This window comes from Anolis sagrei, chromosome 6 (genome assembly GCF_037176765.1).
Source record: "Anolis sagrei isolate rAnoSag1 chromosome 6, rAnoSag1.mat, whole genome shotgun sequence".
In the NCBI taxonomy this organism is placed as follows: domain Eukaryota; kingdom Metazoa; phylum Chordata; class Lepidosauria; order Squamata; family Dactyloidae; genus Anolis; species Anolis sagrei.
In genome coordinates, this window is record NC_090026.1 from 102,174,641 (window position 1) to 102,194,178 (window position 19,538).

Below are 19,538 nucleotides of genomic sequence, written 5' to 3' on the forward strand. Positions count from 1 at the left end.
GGAGGGGGGGTGGGAGGAGGAGGAGTGCAGGGGCGGGGCATCGGTGGGTGTGGGCGGGGCTTGGGCGGAGGGGGGGTGGGAGGAGGAGGAGTGCAGGGGCGGGGCATCGGTGGGTGTGGGCGGGGCTTCGGCGGAGGGGAGTGGGAGGAGGAGGAGTGCAGGGGCGGGGCGTCGGTGGGTGTGGGTGGGGCTTGGGCGGAGGGGGGGTGGGAGGAGGAGGAGTGCAGGGGCGGGGCATCGGTGGGTGTGGGCGGGGCTTCGGCGGAGGGGAGTGGGAGGAGGAGGAGTGCAGGGGCGGGGCGTCGGTGGGTGTGGGCAGGGCTTGGGCGGAGGGGGGGTGGGAGGAGGAGGAGTGCAGGGGCGGGGCATCGGTGGGTGTGGGCGGGGCTTCGGCGGAGGGGAGTGGGAGGAGAAGGAGTGCAGGGGCGGGGCGTCGGTGGGTGTGGGCAGGGCTTGGGCGGAGGGGGGGTGGGAGGAGGAGGAGTGCAGGGGCGGGGCATCGGTGGGTGTGGGCGGGGCTTCGGCGGAGGGGAGTGGGAGGAGGAGGATTGCAGGGGCGGGGCGTCGGTGGGTGTGGGCGGGGCTTGGGCGGAGGGGGTTGGAGGAGGAGTGCAGGGGCGGGGCGTTGGTGGGTGTGGGCGGGGCTTGGGCGGAGGGGGGGTGGGAGGAGGAGGAGTGCAGGGGCGGGGCATCGGTGGGTGTGGGCGGGGCTTCGGCGGAGGGGAGTGGGAGGAGAAGGAGTGCAGGGGCGGGGCGTCGGTGGGTGTGGGCAGGGCTTGGGCGGAGGGGGGGTGGGAGGAGGAGGAGTGCAGGGGCGGGGCATCGGTGGGTGTGGGCGGGGCTTCGGCGGAGGGGAGTGGGAGGAGGAGTGCAGGGGCGGGGCGTCGGTGGGTGTGGGTGGGGCTTGGGCGGAGGGGGGGTGGGAGGAGGAGGAGTGCAGGGGCGGGGCATCGGTGGGTGTGGGCGGGGCTTCGGCGGAGGGGAGTGGGAGGAGGAGGAGTGCAGGGGCGGGGCGTCGGTGGGTGTGGGTGGGGCTTGGGCGGAGGGGGGTGGGAGGAGGAGGAGTGCAGGGGCGGGGCATCGGTGGGTGTGGGCGGGGCTTCGGCGGAGGGGAGTGGGAGGAGGAGGATTGCAGGGGCGGGGCGTCGGTGGGTGTGGGCGGGGCTTGGGCGGAGGGGGTTGGAGGAGGAGTGCAGGGGCGGGGCGTTGGTGGGTGTGGGCGGGGCTTGGGCGGAGGGGGGGTGGGAGGAGGAGGAGTGCAGGGGCGGGGCATCGGTGGGTGTGGGCGGGGCTTCGGCGGAGGGGAGTGGGAGGAGAAGGAGTGCAGGGGCGGGGCGTCGGTGGGTGTGGGCGGGGCTTGGGCGGAGGGGGGGTGGGAGGAGGAGGAGTGCAGGGGCGGGGCATCGGTGGGTGTGGGCGGGGCTTCGGCGGAGGGGAGTGGGAGGAGAAGGAGTGCAGGGGCGGGGCGTCGGTGGGTGTGGGCAGGGCTTGGGCGGAGGGGGGGTGGGAGGAGGAGGAGTGCAGGGGCGGGGCGTCGGTGGGTGTGGGCGGGGCTTCGGCGGAGGGGAGTGGGAGGAGGAGGATTGCAGGGGCGGGGCGTCGGTGGGTGTGGGCGGGGCTTGGGCGGAGGGGGTTGGAGGAGGAGTGCAGGGGCGGGGCGTTGGTGGGTGTGGGCGGGGCTTGGGCGGAGGGGGGGTGGGAGGAGGAGGAGTGCAGGGGCGGGGCATCGGTGGGTGTGGGCGGGGCTTCGGCGGAGGGGAGTGGGAGGAGAAGGAGTGCAGGGGCGGGGCGTCGGTGGGTGTGGGCAGGGCTTGGGCGGAGGGGGGGTGGGAGGAGGAGGAGTGCAGGGGCGGGGCATCGGTGGGTGTGGGCGGGGCTTCGGCGGAGGGGAGTGGGAGGAGAAGGAGTGCAGGGGCGGGGCGTCGGTGGGTGTGGGCAGGGCTTGGGCGGAGGGGGGGTGGGAGGAGGAGGAGTGCAGGGGCGGGGCATCGGTGGGTGTGGGCGGGGCTTCGGCGGAGGGGAGTGGGAGGAGGAGGAGTGCAGGGGCGGGGCGTCGGTGGGTGTGGGTGGGGCTTCGGCAGAGTGGGGTGGGAGGAGGAGGAGTGCAGGCAGCATGGGCAGGGTAAGATGAAGGAGGGGGCGGAGAGATGCTTTCGACAGGGCAGGAAGCGGCGTGGCGGGGCTTGGACTGGGGGAAGAGGGTGGCAGGGTTAGAAAGGGGCGAGGCTTGGCAGCGGCGTGGGTGGGCTTAGCAGGGGGAGGGGGGAAGTTGCGTGGTGCATGTGTGGGCGAGAAGGGGGCGGGGCGAAGTTGGATGTCGGTGAACTACAACTCCCATACTCAAGGTCACGGAGGGAAGGGGTGGGGCGAAGGGAGGGGGCGGGTCTTTCCGGAAGGGGTGGAAGGAGGAAGGAGTGAGTCAGGGAGGGAAGGGGTGGGGCGTGTTTTTGTGTTGCAGGGAAGGCAGGGGGGTTTGTTACCGCCGTTTGGTTGTGTTGCGGGGAAGGGAGGGGGTGTGTGTTAGGGGCGTGTGTGTTTGTGTGTTGCAGGGAAGGGAGGGGTGGTGAGTTAGCGGCGTGTGTGTTTGTGTAGTAGGCAGGGGGGTTTTTTTCCGGCGTTTGGTTGTGTTGCGGGGAAGGGAGGAGGTGTGCGTTAGCGGCGTGTGTGTTTTTGTGTTGCGGGGAAGGGAGGTGTGGTGAGTTAGCGGGGGGAGGGGTTGTTACCGGCGTTTGGTTGTGTTGCGGGGAAGGGAGGGGGCGTGTTTTACCAGAGCTGCGTTGGAGGAGGGAAGGAGTGTTTCAGGGCCGGAAGGGGTGGGAGGAAGTTGCGATGCGTGTGTGTGTGTTTGTGGCGGCGACGTGTTCGTGCTGGGCGAGGGAGGGAGGGAAGTGCCGTTCGGCCGTTCGGCCATGTGTGCGCGCGCGCTGGGGTCTTTGCGGCAGTGCGCATGCTCAGTTGTTTTGCCACTTTGTGAGTGTGTTGTTGTGTTGTTTGTAATTGTGAGTGGATTAGTTTGTACCGAGTGGGTTGTCCTAGGGCCATGGCAATTTTGGTGCAGTTTCGTTGGGGGGGTTTAGAGTTTACCTGTCCGGTATAACCAACCTAACAGATTTATATATATAGATTGCAACATATTTAGGGAGGTGTTTAGAATTATCTCATTATGTTCTGCACAACACTAACACATTTTGGAGAATACTAGTTTTAAAGGCCATGCATAATTCCTAATAAAACCAATGTTGCAGATATTAAATATCAGTTAAAATTTCCATTGCATTGGCTCATCCCAAGATTATTTTTCCCCAGCACAAACAAGCTGTAACTGTCAAAGAAAAGGTTGTTCATAATACTTTTATCACAAACAGATTGTAAAGGAGTAAAAGAAACCAGGTTTTTACACCATGACAAAGAGGATTAGGAAAATTGCCATATCGAAAATCAAATCTGATGTTTTTTTACATTTTTATTTGGTGTGCTTTGGAAGAGGGGTAGTTTTATATGGCGAATATATCCCAAACTCTATATTTTAACTGGAAAAGTTGGGGGTCGTCTTATACGCCCGGTCTTATACGCCAGAAAATATGGTATATCTATATTCACCTATATAGGCAGAAGTCAAAGTATGTACATAGGAATGTTTGTCTGTTTGTACCACAAAGGCTGTTGCTAGGTATATTGGCCCCCTCTGATGTTACTGGGGAGAAAGATGGCATGTGTATGAGGAGGGAGGACCCACAAAGAGCCTGCCAAAAAAGAGTGGCCAGAGAATGTTGACATGGAGACATTGTGAGGTAGGCATTCTCAGAGCTGGAGAAGAGAGAAAGTAGATGGGGAAGCAGTTCCAACGACACACAGGCAACGGTGGGTATAAAGTAAAGTAAAGGTTTCCCTTTGACATTAAATCTAGTCATGTCCGACTCTGGGGGGTGCTGCTCATCTCCATTTCTAAGCTGAAGAGCTGGTGTTATCCATATACACCTCCTAGGTCATGTGGCTGGCATGACCGCATGGAGCACATTACCTTCCCACTAGAGTGGTACCTATTGATCTACTCACATTTGCAAGTTTTCGAACTTCTAGGTTGGCAGAAGCTGAGTCTAACAGTGGGAGCTCACCCCAATCCATGGATTTGAACCACCGACCTTTTGGTCAGCAAGTTCAGCAGCTCAGCGGTTCAATCCACTGCGCCACCAGGGGCTCCCACAGCGAGTATCTATGCCAGTTTATTTATAAAACACAAAAGTAAAAAAAATTGGGAAACAATTTTTTCACACATCATGGAGGAATGGAAGAATTGTTTCTTAAAGGGCGAAACCAGGAGCGATCTTTTCATGATTAGAAAGTGGCATGGATTTCCACAGCCATATATATACCAGAGCCTAGGTATGATAAAAAGGCACTTTCACACAAGGAAGGGGCATTTACTAAATGCTTCATTCTATTTCAAAGGGTCCCCATCCTGCAAGAGGAACTGCACAGAAGAATGGAAACTTAAGTAGAGAATGCAACCAGCAAAAGCCAAGTATCTCAACTGGTATGGATGCCTGTAAAAGGCCAACACTATGCAGCAACCCCAGCTTACAAAATCCAAAGGTCAAATAAAACAGGAATGAGTGAGAAATTACTATTTCATGCACCATGGGAAAAATGGGGGGATCTTTTCTCAGTGTAAAATTGGGGGAGAAAACTTTCAATGATGTTTTGATTAAAATATAGTGTGGATTCTCAGAGCCACGTGTCAAATTAATGCTCAGATATGATCAGCTGTGTATTAAATGATGTATTATCAACATATGCATGGAACACATATCAAAAGTCCAAAATTAAATTGGAATCATTGTCAAAACATCCTGCCAAATATTTGCCAATCTAGCTAAAGGTAGACCTTTATACTAATTAGTTTTAAAAAAAACTAAAGAAAATCAATTTTGGGCTTGAGCCATAACAATTACATTCCTGGTTAGAGGCAACCGAACAACATCAGACACCAAGTTCATCTTTAAAAACATAGTATAAAAGACCAACATGTGTACATAGATTTATGGGTGGCAATTCTGCAAATGTGTCAAACAAACAAGATGTGTCACCAGATTATTAGTACAGAGGAAGACATGCATTTGGCCAAGAACCATTGAGCAATATTTATTAACTTCTTACAACAGTATCCCAAAAGGCGTCTAATCACAGCAGCTCATGCCATTTAGCCTGACTTAACAAATACAAATATTTGCCAAGCATAACAAATGTTTTGGGTTAGAGCTCAAGGGAGGAAAGAGCTATTAACAGAGAAGATATGTGGAAATGAGTTCCCACCCAAATCTATTCAGCTGCATTCCCTTATGTCCTCAAAGGAGCATGAATTTGCCCACATTATAGATTAAAGGAATGGCACTGTAATCACTGTTTCAAAAATTTGGAGGAGCATGTTATCCAGACAACAAAAAGACTACAACTCCTGAAGCAATGAAAATGCATTAATGAATAGTACTTTCATCAATATTGACACCGGACAAGTAATCCCAAAGGTTCACCTGTAGTTAAGAGGAAGTAAGAAAGCATATAGGTGGAATTGTACCATGGTTTTGCAAAATCATCCCTTCTGTCAAAAATATTAAGGTCTAAATCTAAATCATAATGCAGCCAGGAGACAAAGAGTTCTCTTTCTTGTAGCCTCTCCCTTCTCCGTGTGAAAGAGGAAAGTTTCCTAAAAACTTGTTGGGGGGTTATTTAACAGACAAGAAGAAGGCTTCAGAGGCAATACGCCTCAATAAAGTATGTTTCACTGGATAAACACATACTACGTATTTAGCTTTTCTTCAGTACTAATAAAAGACTCAAATGGGCTCAAGGCTGAATTGTCCTTTCATTTACACAAGGAGGGAGAGGGATTAGACACATCAACTTATTTACACACTCCTTTGAACAATTTGCCCAGTGTCACTGCTAAGGATCCTCCAAACTTCATAAGCCTATTTTGGAGGGGAGACACAGGGGGCTACAAAAAGAAAAGGAAGGGACAGATGCTTTGCTCCTTTCTTGGAGCAGAAGGCAGCATCCAAATAATATCTTTCAATTATGAAGAGCATGGGAAACTAATCTGTAATCACTAGCATTCACTAGATGTTTTTATTTCTTCGTACATTTGCTTTTCTATGAAACCCACTATCTCTTATATGTATTGTTAAATGGCAAAACATGTATTGTTAAATGACAAAAACATATGAATACTTTCATTAGAAAAAAAAGATAATCTATCTTAAAACTATTTGGAGATAAGAATACAATACTCTTTATACCAGCTGCTTTTATAAGCTTTACAGTAAGATTATAGTATTCTTTATTTGCCAGAAATAAACATAGATATAGATATCAATTAATGGGACAATAGGCTTTAAATTTGCGGCTAAGAAACAATTCTACTTACCAACAAGTCTGATTACATTAAGAGTTGTGTTGGTCAAAATGGGAGCATTCACCTTGTTGAGACAATAATCTGATCGCTTCCTGCTTTTTAAGGTTTCTCGAGATATGCTGGATTGAAAATATATCAGGTGTAAGTGCAAAGATGAAAGTCAATATCCTCACATAAACCCACCATACTATCATTTTCAAGACCCTGGATTTTTTTTTATAGTGAGCTTCAAAACTGAAGAGGCAACAGCTTAGCAGACACAACATGCACAGTAGATAGGAGGGGCAGGGATTCCCACAAGGCTACTCTGCTCTAGCCAAATCAAAACAGAGTCTCTGCTCAGGTTTCTGTGAGGGCACAGGTGACCACTTGAAGAACCATAGTTACAGGTAAGCAAAGTCATATTCACAGGCTCATCTCCACAAGTCCTCTTATTTTCAGAAGTGAACTAGATGGCAATCCAAGAAGAGACCGTTTTTTAAGGTGAGATCTGCTCAATGGACTGTTAGGCTTCATATTATGATTACCTTGTCTTTTTCTGGTAGTTCACTTTTTCCTATGAAATGAATTTATTGTACTTTAAAAAATAGTAGTAGTTTGATTCTGCCAGTTTCCTTGGATGCTTGAAGCTGACAGTGTCTTTTGATGGTGTTCTTTCAAGTTCTTTACTGATAGAAAGATGGATGAGCTTCCCTCACAGTTCACTCGGCCTTTTATGCTAATATTCCCTTGGAAACTACGCTGAAAGAAGCTTGCTTGGTATCTTTAAGGAACTGCATTTTGTATTCGCAAAAGGAAGATAAGTGATAGACCTGGCTGAACATCACTTTAAACAAGGACCCAGAATATATATCCTGAGTTCTCTATATTACACTGCACTGTATGGGGAAAAAAGATAACTAGAAAAGACACGAATGGTGGATAAGATGGAGGACAGCTGGAAAAGGCGTCTGCATTCTAGTTGGATAGACTCAATCAAGGAAGCCATGACCTTGAATCTGCAAGACCCAAACATGCTGTTGAGAATACAAAGACTTGAAGATTTCTCATTTATAGGATTGCCAGAAGTTGAAATCAATTTGAATGTAGCTAATGATAACAACAAAGTTGTTATTCTGTCTAATGTTTTATGTTTTGTCCTATGTCTGTTATAACAGGCTGCATTTTTTAAAATTTAATTTTAGCTGTTAATTCATAATTGGTATTTATATGTTGGGTTGTTAAATTATGTTAGTATGGATGTATTGTTGTATGTTGAATGTTTGCCTTTTCTTTGGAATGCGACTTGAGTCCCTCCTGAGAGATAGAGTGGAATATAAATAAAGTTTTTGTTGTTGTTGTTCTGGCACCTATGGAATGTATCTCTTCCCTTCTCTGACAATAAGAAAGTAAAGAATAATAAAACAAATACTTTGCAGCCTTTTCAGGACACCTCAAAGTTGGGCCAGTGCCAAATCTTGCAGAAAACATTCCTTGAAAGACAGAATCATCAGAAAAATGCCACCACTTTTGATCTGTCAATAAGGAAGAGTTGACAGTAGGCATTTATTCTGAAGCCTGTCATGAAAAACAACATCCTCATGAAATGCAAAACATGCACTGAAGGTACCTTTTTACTGGAGCATCTCCAGTTTGCTCATCAACATAGTCTCTCTTCAGTTCTTCAGGAACATCGCTATCACTGTCATACTCCTGAAAGGCACTCTTTTCCTGTTCATCTGATTCATACTATCAAAACAAAATACAGGAGCTTTCAGAGTCTTCACAACTTCAGAATGTACATTAAATGCTTCAGCATTTCTTACCACTTAACCCACTACAAAGTACTCTTGCTTTAACTAAGATGAGGCTACTCACAAGAAAAGAGATGGGTGCACGCATAAACAACAGTATTTTACAGCAACATATCCTTGGCTTATGTATTTAAGTCACAAAAAATGGGGTGGAGGATGGGGTCTCGTTACTCTTAGTTGTTTGTTGTTTTTAAAATAATTAATGATTAATCACACTGAAAAATCAGAAATATAAACAAAAAGTAGTAAGCAGTTTCCTTGAAAATGCTGAACCACCTCCTAATACCAGATTTTGATTGGGCAAAAAAGAACTCAACGAAAACTATAAAATTAAATATAAGATGCTTTTAAATGGTAATCCATTTTAAATCACTACAATTTAAAAGACTAGCAAAGGGTCTTGAAATAAATTACTGCCAACTGTCAAGATTGATGACACCAATTTATAATATTCACAATTCTCAACTGGAATCCAATCAAGTTTAAAAAATAGGTATATAAGTCATTCTTTTTCAGTGTTCTATTTCCCCACACACAGAATGTTCTGTATTATTAATGCTACAGAGAAGCCAAAAGATCACCATGAGAAAATTCATTTTCATGTCATTCACTGTGGGATTCATTAACCCAAACTGCTGTAAATAGGGATGTACCCCAGCAGGCAATAACAAAAATGAGGCAAAACAGTGGACCTGCCAAAGTCATATTTGTCAGTTTTAATAATAAATAGAACACATAGTGTTACCCTATGCAGTCCAAAACAAGGTAATAGAAAAAGGGAACTGTCATTTAAAAAATGTTACAGCCGATTGCCAGCAGATGTGACCATTCTGCCCCCTAGTGATTACATCCTGCAATTATCCAAAAAGGACCAAATATTTTCACTTTTATAAAGATATAATAAGTTTAAATGTTGACAGTACGGCAATCCCTGAAAGTGACCAACCATGACTTTGCCTATGTATATTCCTCCTCAGAAATTCTTTAAGCAAACTCATTTCAACATTATGGCATTTACACAAAGAAAGCTCACTTGTCCTTTAGCTATCAACATATACATGTCCTATGAATGAACAAAGATTTTGGAGCACCAGCTCAATTAAATTACTGCAGCAAAATCAAGAGAGAGAGACTAGCACAATGGTTCTCAACCTGTGGGTCCCCAGGTGTTTTGGCCTACAACTCCCAGAAATCCCAGCTAGTTTACCAACTGTTAGGATTTCTGGGAGTTGAAGGCTAAAACATTTGGGGACCCACAGGCTGAGAACCACTGGACTAGCAAGTTCATTACTGTATAAGCTGTGTGGAGCTGACCATGCATCCTTGGTCAGTGGTAGAAATGTGCTTTCGGGAAAAACCTTGTTCTGTTTCGTGTCCCGGCTTTCATTGGAGGCCCAAATCCATTTTTTGTAAGCCTCCGGAAATTGGGAGGTTGTTTTCAATTCTTTTGTTTTGGGGTCTGAAAATCAGACCATTATGTGGGGGGACTTCTCACCCACTGGCTCCCCTTGTGGGCGCGTATTCTTCTTATCTGGCATCTACTGTTTCCACTCTTGGAGTAAGAGGCGTTCAGCTTTAGCCACTGGCGGGTGCATGCACTTTCCGGGCCTGCCTGCACATCCCGCCACACACACACTCTTCTTGGAAAGAGAGTTCGTGTGTGGCGGGGCATGCAGGCAGGCCCAGGAAGCGCATCCGCCTGCCAGTGCCTGCAGCCAAGCACCTCTTACTCTAGAGTACAAGGCACTTGGCTGCAGGTGCACTCCGGGCCTGCCTGCCTGCATGCCCCACCACACTTTGTGTGTGTGGGGTGGGACATGCAGGCAGGCCCAGAGCATGCCTGCACCCAAGCTCCAGGCTTGCCTGCCTGCATGTCCTGCCACACATGCACTCTCTTTCCAAGGAAAGGAGGCAAGTTCAGATGTACACGAAATAAGGCTTTTGTGTTGAGCAGACATTTGTGTAGGGAGGGGGCTTTCCATCTCGTGCTTTCGTGGACGACATGAAAGAAATGCTAGAAATATTAGGAACTAATTTCGTGCACATGGCAAGTCAGTGATCACTATGATGAAAGTGTATTTAGATAGTAACTAAAATAAAACAAAACAAAACAAAACAATTACTTAAATAATAACAATTTCCTTCCCAAGTTACTCCCAAGATTTCTTGTGATCAAGTTCTATAGTGTTATCGATTTATGGCAAGCTTTAGATTATGGAAATGTCTCCCAAACTAAATCTGCCTGGCTTCATCAGTATACTGGATTTTAGGCAGCAAGTTAAGATCCTTCTTTTTCCAAGAATATTTAGGAGTGTTTACTCCTTACATCTCCATTTAATTCTGCAGATTTTCTACTTATGTGGTAATAGCAGCTTCTTCAGTTTCCTGTAGTTTGGTAATCATTATATTACTGTTGTGATTTTATAATTTTACATGTTTATTGATATTAAGTGATTCTGGTGGATATTAGTGAATAGTGAAAAGGAGTATAAATAGTTTAAAACAGATTCCATAATGTGAATTTGCACAAAAATATCCATAAGTGTTAAGTCTTTACCAAAGCACAAAAAACTGAACTAGCTGACCTTTACCACATGAGCAGATTTACCACTATAGAAAAGTTATCGACATCTTAATTGCCTCAAAATAGACTTCTTCTTTCATAGTTTTTTCTGAACAATACAATATTCATTGCAGTCAATTCCTAAAAGCCTATGAACAGGAACAGATCAGAGGCAGAGGGCGTAATGAACTGCAATTGTATAAGAAACTGACCATGGTTCACATTTTGAGAAGTGAAGTAGGATTATATGGCAAACACTAATACTGCCAGCTCTCTTTTTAAAATGTACTAATTAGAAATACCCCATCCACATGCACAGAGAACTTATAAGGTGTTTCCTTACTCCATTAGAAGCCAGGACATCTTCAGTCTCATCATCCTTGTTGTTGGCTTGAATTTCAAAGGGATTCCCTCCATTACAATACTGTTCAAACAGAGTCACAGTGCTTTCGATTTCTGAAGCAGGCTGCTTGTTTGGTGATACTGAAGGGGAACGTGACTGTGCCATGAACTTAAATTCCTGTCAATATAAATAGAAGGCAATTTATAGATTTTGCCATGCAATGCAAATATTGATCCATGTAATGAAGTAATAATTAACTTCCTGAAGTACTTCACAAGCACCATAGCATTCGTCCTTCAGAGCTTTTATTCTCACATTTTTTTCTTTTTAAGACTCTAAACTTAATGGTTAATTTGATGTTTGTGTCATCTTAACAAAATTGTCCAATTATCTCAAACAACACATCCTGAAGTTTGGAAATAAAAGCCTTTCACAACAAGGATTAAATTAATTACTACATTGTAAGGAGTTACGTGACTAGACTTAAAAGAGAACCGCATGGAGGATTAGAATGCCTCTGGCTTTTGCAACTATGTACTGATTTGTAAAGTCAAGTAATTTTAGTCAAAGTCAACCCAAAAAGACTAAATTGACCTATCCATGGATCAAAATAAGTATTGTACCTTAACTCTTATTTTTTAAAAAAAATGAACCATCCACTTCTCTGAAAAGAGTGGCAAAAGGCAAGAGCTTAGTTCGTCCTGGAAGAATCTGAAAGATGCTCCGACCCACTCTACTCTCTTTCCCGCAGAGCCACTTCAAGCCTTTTTGAAAGACTGAGTAGGAAAGGAAGCGCTTTTTTGCACTCCCTCAAAGAGACCAGAGGGGGGGTCAGTGCTTCTATTAGTTTTGCCCTGGAAGGAATAACCTCTTGCCTTTTACTACTTACTCAGAGGATGGTTTCTTTTTTGATAAGCAGTACATTATTTCAAAACAGGTCTAGAACTCTGTAGAAACTAATTTGTAATATAAGACTCCAGTCTAGTAAAATCAGCAGGAGAATTTCAACACTGAAACTGCAGGGATATAATGAATTCAAACATTTCATGTACCACAGCAGCCTCTAATGAGACAAATTAAGGCCATGCCCACCTTCCAAAACTTACATGAAGTTGTAATATGCTGAAGCTTGACTTAACAGGACAAAGCTCCCATGTCTCATTCTCCAAGAACATCCGCAATTCTTCAAGCCGGGTTCTAAAACAGTTTAATGTCAGCAAAGAAAAATATGTTAATAATATTTAAACAATGGTGAATAACCAAAAATGAGACATATATGAATGAATCTAGTTGCATGTCAAGTTCAAATTGTCCATTGTAACCAAGGTAAGATAATTCAGGGCCCTCTGAATCTTCAGTATTGGCAATGCTGCCTAGAGATCATGGGAGATGCAGTCCAGAAGCATTTGGAGGATAACACATTCCTCGCCCATCCTGCACTTTCATGGTACTAACAATTTCCCCTATGCTATGTGGTTCTCCAAATGGGAACTACAATCATAGAAAGCAGGAGTTGACAGCAAGGAAATCAAAGAGTCTGATTAAAGATAAAGTGATAAACTGTATTTTTGCAGGAAATTTAATGACATTGTGTGCGTACAAACAAAAAGACAGATCTGAGTAAGCATTTAGTGAGTGGGTGGAGTACAACTATGTGTGGATTAGTTATTGGGTTTGAATTAATAGCAATGAGATACTTGAGATACTCTATTATGAACAGCCCAGCAAATCCCTTTCAAACTCAGGGTCATGGCTTTCATGGCTGAGTTTATCCACTGTGCTACCACCACCTAGAGCAGTGATTCCTAGCTTCTTCTTTTTTTGACCAGGGACCACTTTGATCAGGGACCACCCTTCAACATTAGTATCAAAAGGGTTACGGATCAGTTTTTGGTAAACTTTAGATTCAATTTGGTTATTTGGGGTGCTGAATGAGAAAACTGCATTGGATAGACCACATCAGCTCTAGTTTCTGATACAGAACATATGCCATCCAGTAGTCACCATCTGCTCAGCCACAGAAAACCATATTTAATAATCCAGAGCTGATGTGGTAGTTCTATTCCTTCGTGGGCAGTCAGCCTCTCCCCTCCCAACATCCTCGTTGCCTTGGCACTATAAGAGGCTTCATGACACCAGTTTCTCTCACTGCTATGTGGTTTCAAAGCAACAGTGTAATAATGGTGAGGCCATGGACCATATTTTTTATTCTTGCAGACCACTAGTCATCCATGGGCCACAGGTTGGGAACCACTGACCTAGAATGATGATAACAGTAGAAAAATGTAAAATATGTACAAAATGTGTGGCATTTGTCAAATAGTAGCTTGCAAAAATGTCAATTAGTCACCAGGCAATTTAATAATACTGAACCACTATTGTCCTACTTTGTGATGAGAAAGGTTCTGGAATTTGAGGAAGCACAGAACGATGACATCTTTCCTCATCAGTTGTTTGACCCAAAAGGCTGTACACAATGTGACTGATACGTATTCTCTCTCCGGTACTTATTTACTTTCTCTATTTCCTTGTTTAGAGTTAAAATGCAAGATATTCATTTTCCAAAGCCCTACCCAAAAAAATTGTTTCAAAATGTCCAAAGATATAAAGAAAAATTTAGAAGTTGAAGGCTACAGTAAAGAAACATTTACAATGTTTGTAGCTTTTAACCTCAGAGTAGAAAAGTAAAAAGGAAAGAAAGGCAGAATATGACTGAGATGTATAGAAATATGGATATTAGAGAAAGAGAAAAGAAATACTTTTTTCTTTGCTCTCTCTCATATAGTAACCCACTGTCATGTGATAAAGTTGGATTGTGAGAAATTAAAAGGAAACAGGTTTTCACATAGCACCATTAAATTATAAAGATTTAAGATAGGGCAGTAACCACAGTCTTCAGACAAATTTAAAAGGAGAAATAGACACATTCATGGCTATGAACTTTGAAAGTCACTTTCTAGATTAGTTAAATTGGTGCCTTAAGGTGTCCTTCTGCGGGCAGGAAATGAATTGCTGGTTTTGAAAGGCCCTTGTGAGCTTTCATGGGATTTTTTAAAATAATGATGTATACTGTCTGTGTTTATTTTAAAGGTGTGTTTTAAATAGCTTTTAATTCTATCCATAGTTCATTATTTTGATTCTGTGCAACATGTCTACTTGCTTTATCTTTGTAAACTGCCTTGAATCTCAGGACTGGGAAAAGGTTGGAAAATGAATATATAAACACTTGTGCCCTAACACTTCTCTTTCGTTCTTTAACAAAAGAGAATTTGAATGTAATATCTCATAATTTGTTTGTAGGGTGCCTATTGTAATGTTTATTTATGTTTCAGTTTTTTATGTCTTAATTAATTATTCTTGTTTTTATTTTATTTTGATACTCATTTCCTTTGTTGTAAGCTTTCTGTTGTTACTCTCCATTATTTTGGATTATTTTGATATGTCTGTATCTATTTTGAGGCATTGAATGTTGCCTTTTATGCATAAACCACCCTGAGTCCTTCTGGGGAAAGAGGGTGGTCTAGAAATAAATTATTATTATTATTATTATTATTAGTAGTAGTAGTAGTAGTAGTACATTGCCATTACACTTTTCTTCTATGGATCTCAGTATACATTCATGCTTCCTTCCCCCCATGTGTTTTAACCCAACAGCAATTCTTTGAAATAAATCACTCAGAGAAATAAAGAGCATCCAGGTTGAACTGGCTTTGGAGCTTTCTCTTCTAACCACAGATGGATAGCCATCTGTGAAAGACACTTTGGCAGCAGCTTTCCTGCATAAGAGGATTAGGTGATCCTTTCAACTACATTTCTAACATTGTCTATACCACATTTTCTGGGTATCATGTATGCTCTGTTTCCATGAGCTTAAAATTATCAGATGCTGACACTGAAAAAAGAAGTCCATCTGAAAACCAGAATTACTCTTACCCAATTGCATTTTTATGGTTAAGTTTTCCTATCACTGTGTAGTCCCATTGCCGTCTCCCCCAAGCTACTTAAATTCATTCTCAAAACTTATCACGCTTCTCAATAAAGTGTCCCATGCATTGAGTCAGCATTGCAGATTGTATAAATCAATGTTCTTGATGTCATCTCTTTATCTCTGTATATTATATTTGTCAGTACATTAATAGCACACTTGCCTCCATATGTCAAGGTGAACAAATGGAAGACTACACTCACTGAACAGCTCTCAGATGGATATCTTTTATGCACCACTAATGCATCTTCAAAAGCACCTAACATGTTTTAATTTAAGCACACAATGAGAAGCAAGAGCCATATGTACTTCAAATGAAAATGGTAAAACTCCTAAAAGCTCGAGGTGATTCATCTTGTGATTCGTGTATAGTTTTTCATAACCTGAAACCTTCAAAGGGCCCTTCAAGACATTAACAAGTTAAGTAGCTATGGCATTCACTCAGTATCAATCTGCAATTATCACCATCAGGAGCGGCGTGAGCTCCTGCTGTTAGCCCCAGCTTCTGCCAATCTTGCAGTTCGAAAACATGCAAATGTGAGTAGACCAATAGGTACCGCTCTTGTGGGAAGGTAACAGTGCTCCATGCAGTCATACTGGCCACATGACCTTGGAGATGTCTACGGACAATGCTGGCTCTTTGGCTTAGAAATGGAGATGAGCACCAATCCCCAGAGTCGGACATGGCTGGACTTAATGTCAGGGGAAAACCTTTACCTTTACCTTTACGATCACACCCTGCAACATTTCCAAAAACATTGATCAGTTACTGCCACATGCCTTCAAGTCATATCTGACTTATGGCCACCCTAATGCAAACCTATCTTTCCTCAGCGAGATTTATTCAAAGGGGATTTGCCATTGCCTCCCTCTGAGGTTAGGTTGCCTAAGCTTACCCAGTGCATTTCAGATTCAAGCCCTTGTCTCCCAATGTCTGAGTGTAGCAAACTACTATAACACATTGGTTTAAGGTTTGAAGGATTTCCTTTAAAGGAGTAGTCATACTGCAAAATAAGAAGTTTGCAATTTTAAAAAAATGCTGTAGCTCATACTAGGTATCATAAATCTCACCTGTGATAATTCTTGAAATAATTCACACTTTGTTTTCGAATGGATTCTTGTAAAACTTCTGACTTGCTGCCACAAAATTCCTCTCCGACTTGCATCAGCCTACCACAAACAATATTTTGATTACATATATACTTTGGCATTTAGTAGCAGCTGAGAAATCTATTAACCCTTAAATCCCCTTAATTCTCAGTTGCCCAATTCCTATAGTCCTGGAAATTCAATTCATATGAAAAGCAATGGGGTGTTGCCATGTGCTGTGGTTTGGTTACAGGACTCGCCATGGATACCAAAATCAAGTCCCATTATAAATAATGAAATACTAATGGTGCCCCTTATATACAATGGCCAAATCAAGGTTTGCTTTTTGATTTTTTAAAACATCAGACTAAAAACTTATATAGAATCATAGAGTTGGAAGAGACCACATGGGCCATCCAATCAAACTCCCGCCAAGAAACAGGAAAATCGCATTCAAAGCATCCCCAACAGATGGCCATCCAGCCTCTGTTGAAAAGCTTCCAAAGAAGGAGCTTCCACCACACTCTAGGGCAGAGAGTTCCACTGCTGAACAGCTCTCACAGTTAGGAAGTTCTTCCAAATGTTCAGGTGGAATCTCCTTTCCTGTAGTTTGAAGCCATTGTTCTGCGTCCTAGTCTCCAGGGCAGCAGAAAACAAGCTTGCTCCCTCCTCCCTATGACCTCCTCTCAAATATTTATACATGGCCATCATGTCTTCTCATAGCCTTCTCTTCTGAAGGTTAAACATGCCCAGTTCTTTAAGCTGCTCCTCATAGGACTTGTTCTCCAGACCCTTGATCATTTTAGTCACCCTCCTCTGGACATATTCCAGCTTAGCAGAACTGAACACAGTATCCCAGGTGTGGCCTGACCAAGGCAGAATAAAGGAGTAGTATGACTTCCCTGGATCTGGACACCATCCCATTGGCTATTTTAGCTGCCACATGACATTCTTGGCTCATATTTAACTTGTTGTCCACGAGGACTCCCAATATCTTTTTCACACGTATTGCTATTCAGTCAGGCAACCCTATTCTGCATCTTTGCATTTCATTTTTTTCTGCCTAAGTGGAGTATCTTGCATTTGTCCCTGTTGAACTGCATTTTGTTAATTTTGCCCCTTCTCTCTAAAATAGTTTTTAATTCTGCTCCTGTCTTCTGAAGTATTGGCTATTGGTGTCATCTGCAAACCTGATGATCATGCCCTCTAACCTTCATCTAAGTCATTAATAAAGATGTTGAATAGGACCGAGCCCAGGACAGAACCCTGCTTTTGGCACTCATCACTTCTTTCCAGGATGGGTGTTCAAGGAAACCACAGAACTTAAGTTTCAAATCGGTCTACTTTGCCTTTTGGGAAGATCTGCCCAAGCTTAAAAGAAAATAAGGGTAAACTAATTTTAAGGCATTTGATTCTTCAAAGCTTGTCTCAATGACAAACCACTTAAAAGTGGGATATTTGGACTTAAAATTGAGAAGCCCATCAAAAGGACACCTCATCGATCACAACTCTTAGACCTTTAAGAATAGGGGAGGAATTTCACTACCAACATAAATCGTATCTAACCAGACATTACAAAAAATTGTTGTCTTTAGGCTAAATTCTATCTGTTGTCCAATTACGGCAAACCCAATGAATTAAATGGATATACATGCATCTCAACTCACAATTCAAAACTATGAGTTTGTTTAATTGGGATTACTTATATTTCTAATGACAACAACATTTCTTCCTGTGTTAACTTGCACTTTGTCACTCCCTTAGTATGGATGCCCTTCCCAAATACCTGCTGATAATGTCTAGCACAAAGATGAAGTCATCATATTTGAAGTTTGACATGTCGGTGCCCAGCAAATAAGTCTTCACTTTCAGTTGGACATCCTATATCAAAACAAACAGACTAAATAATTCCAAAACTGTTTCATGTTTTTACTGCTGATCATTACATTGACATCAAAAAACAACAGTTTGAAAGGCCTAGATTTCAAACTTAAGTTTAAACGCATCAACATAATTGCAAGTCAGATTAAAATGGTTTATTCTAAAGAATATATGAAGACCTTGCAAACTTACTATATACAGTAGTCACTGACTTGTGGTTTCAAAATAATGTTTGATTATTTGGCAAACCAATCCAAAGTTTTGGTGTTCTATATTTAATATTTTAATTGAAGCCACAACCACAAAAGAAATTCTATAAAAATCCATAGGACTTTATGAGTTTTTTGTATATGCAAGCCATATAATGGGATGCTGGAAAACTTTGATGCATGTATCACATGCATCACATGCTTCAAAATGAAACTTAGCATATCTTAAAAGTACAGTATCATGCGCATGAATGCAGCATCCCCTGAAACAAGTCAAAATAAAACTTTGAGCTAGCATTAAATGTACACAAAGCAAGATAAAATTCTGATGGTATTTTCAAGAAAATGTTCTAGCTACATCTGTCTATATCTACTATCTATTCTAGACATATGGGAACACCTTTTCCTTGTTTTATGCCCTTTAAATTCCATTTGAAGAACATTAAAATATAACAATAGAAATCAAGCAAACTCAACTTGATAGTGCTACCAATGACAGGAGACCATGGTTCCCTACAATAATTAGATTTTGAAAACAAATGTATTTCAGGTTCATGCAATGGTAAGCGACAGAAATACTGTGTCATATTCAAAACAAACCTGCCAAATTCGTGAAAGTCCATGTTCCAATTTCTTTTTAACATAGCTGCGGTCAAAAGCAGTCTCTTCATCACCGATGACATTGCTTCCATCTAGAAACACAAGTTGCCAGAGAGAAAAATATTAATAATTCACTCAAGTCTAGGATCACTTCACTTACTCTGAAATTGCAATATCTCAAAATGTAAAAGTATTTACACAGTAGTACCAATATGTGGAAGTTACAAGTTACATGTTAAAAATATGATATATAGCCGCATTAAGTCATTTGGACGTTGTTTGCTCTGATGTCAGAGATCTACCTCTGAAATGTCTGTAGTATCTAATATGTGCTCATTCCAGTACAAGAGGAAAAATGTGGTGGGGAAAGGGCAAAAAAATGCAAAACCACCAATTTTATTGTATTTAACCCAGAAGTTGGTGGTACAATAACTCTCTCCCCATCACAAACACATCTTCAACAGAGAGGTGTATCCCTAAGCCATATTGCATTATATCGCAGATCAGCAGACAATTTATGGCTCTCCAGATTTTGCTAGACCAGAACTCCCAAGAACGCTTGCCACTGGCTAAAGCTGATAGAAGTTCTAGGCCAACAATATCTGGAGGGCTTTGAGTTGCCTTACATTTTATTTGTTTCTATTTGCTGATAAGGCCTTTTCT

At 43.0% G+C, this 19,538-nt stretch overlaps 1 protein-coding gene across 1 annotated transcript in view; it reads right to left on the reverse strand.

Annotated features, from left to right (window-relative positions):
* Nucleotides 1-19,538, reverse strand: part of VPS50 (VPS50 subunit of EARP/GARPII complex) — a 73,698-nt gene that overhangs the window by 24,639 nt on the left and 29,521 nt on the right. Inside the window, exons 14-20 of the mRNA XM_060782253.2 lie at nucleotides 18,876-18,967; nucleotides 17,972-18,066; nucleotides 16,168-16,266; nucleotides 12,218-12,308; nucleotides 11,112-11,288; nucleotides 8,022-8,140; nucleotides 6,425-6,531 (exon numbers count right to left, since the gene is read on the reverse strand). Coding sequence (XP_060638236.1) covers nucleotides 6,425-6,531; nucleotides 8,022-8,140; nucleotides 11,112-11,288; nucleotides 12,218-12,308; nucleotides 16,168-16,266; nucleotides 17,972-18,066; nucleotides 18,876-18,967 — 780 coding nt within the window. The remainder of the gene's footprint in view (nucleotides 1-6,424; nucleotides 6,532-8,021; nucleotides 8,141-11,111; nucleotides 11,289-12,217; nucleotides 12,309-16,167; nucleotides 16,267-17,971; nucleotides 18,067-18,875; nucleotides 18,968-19,538) is intronic.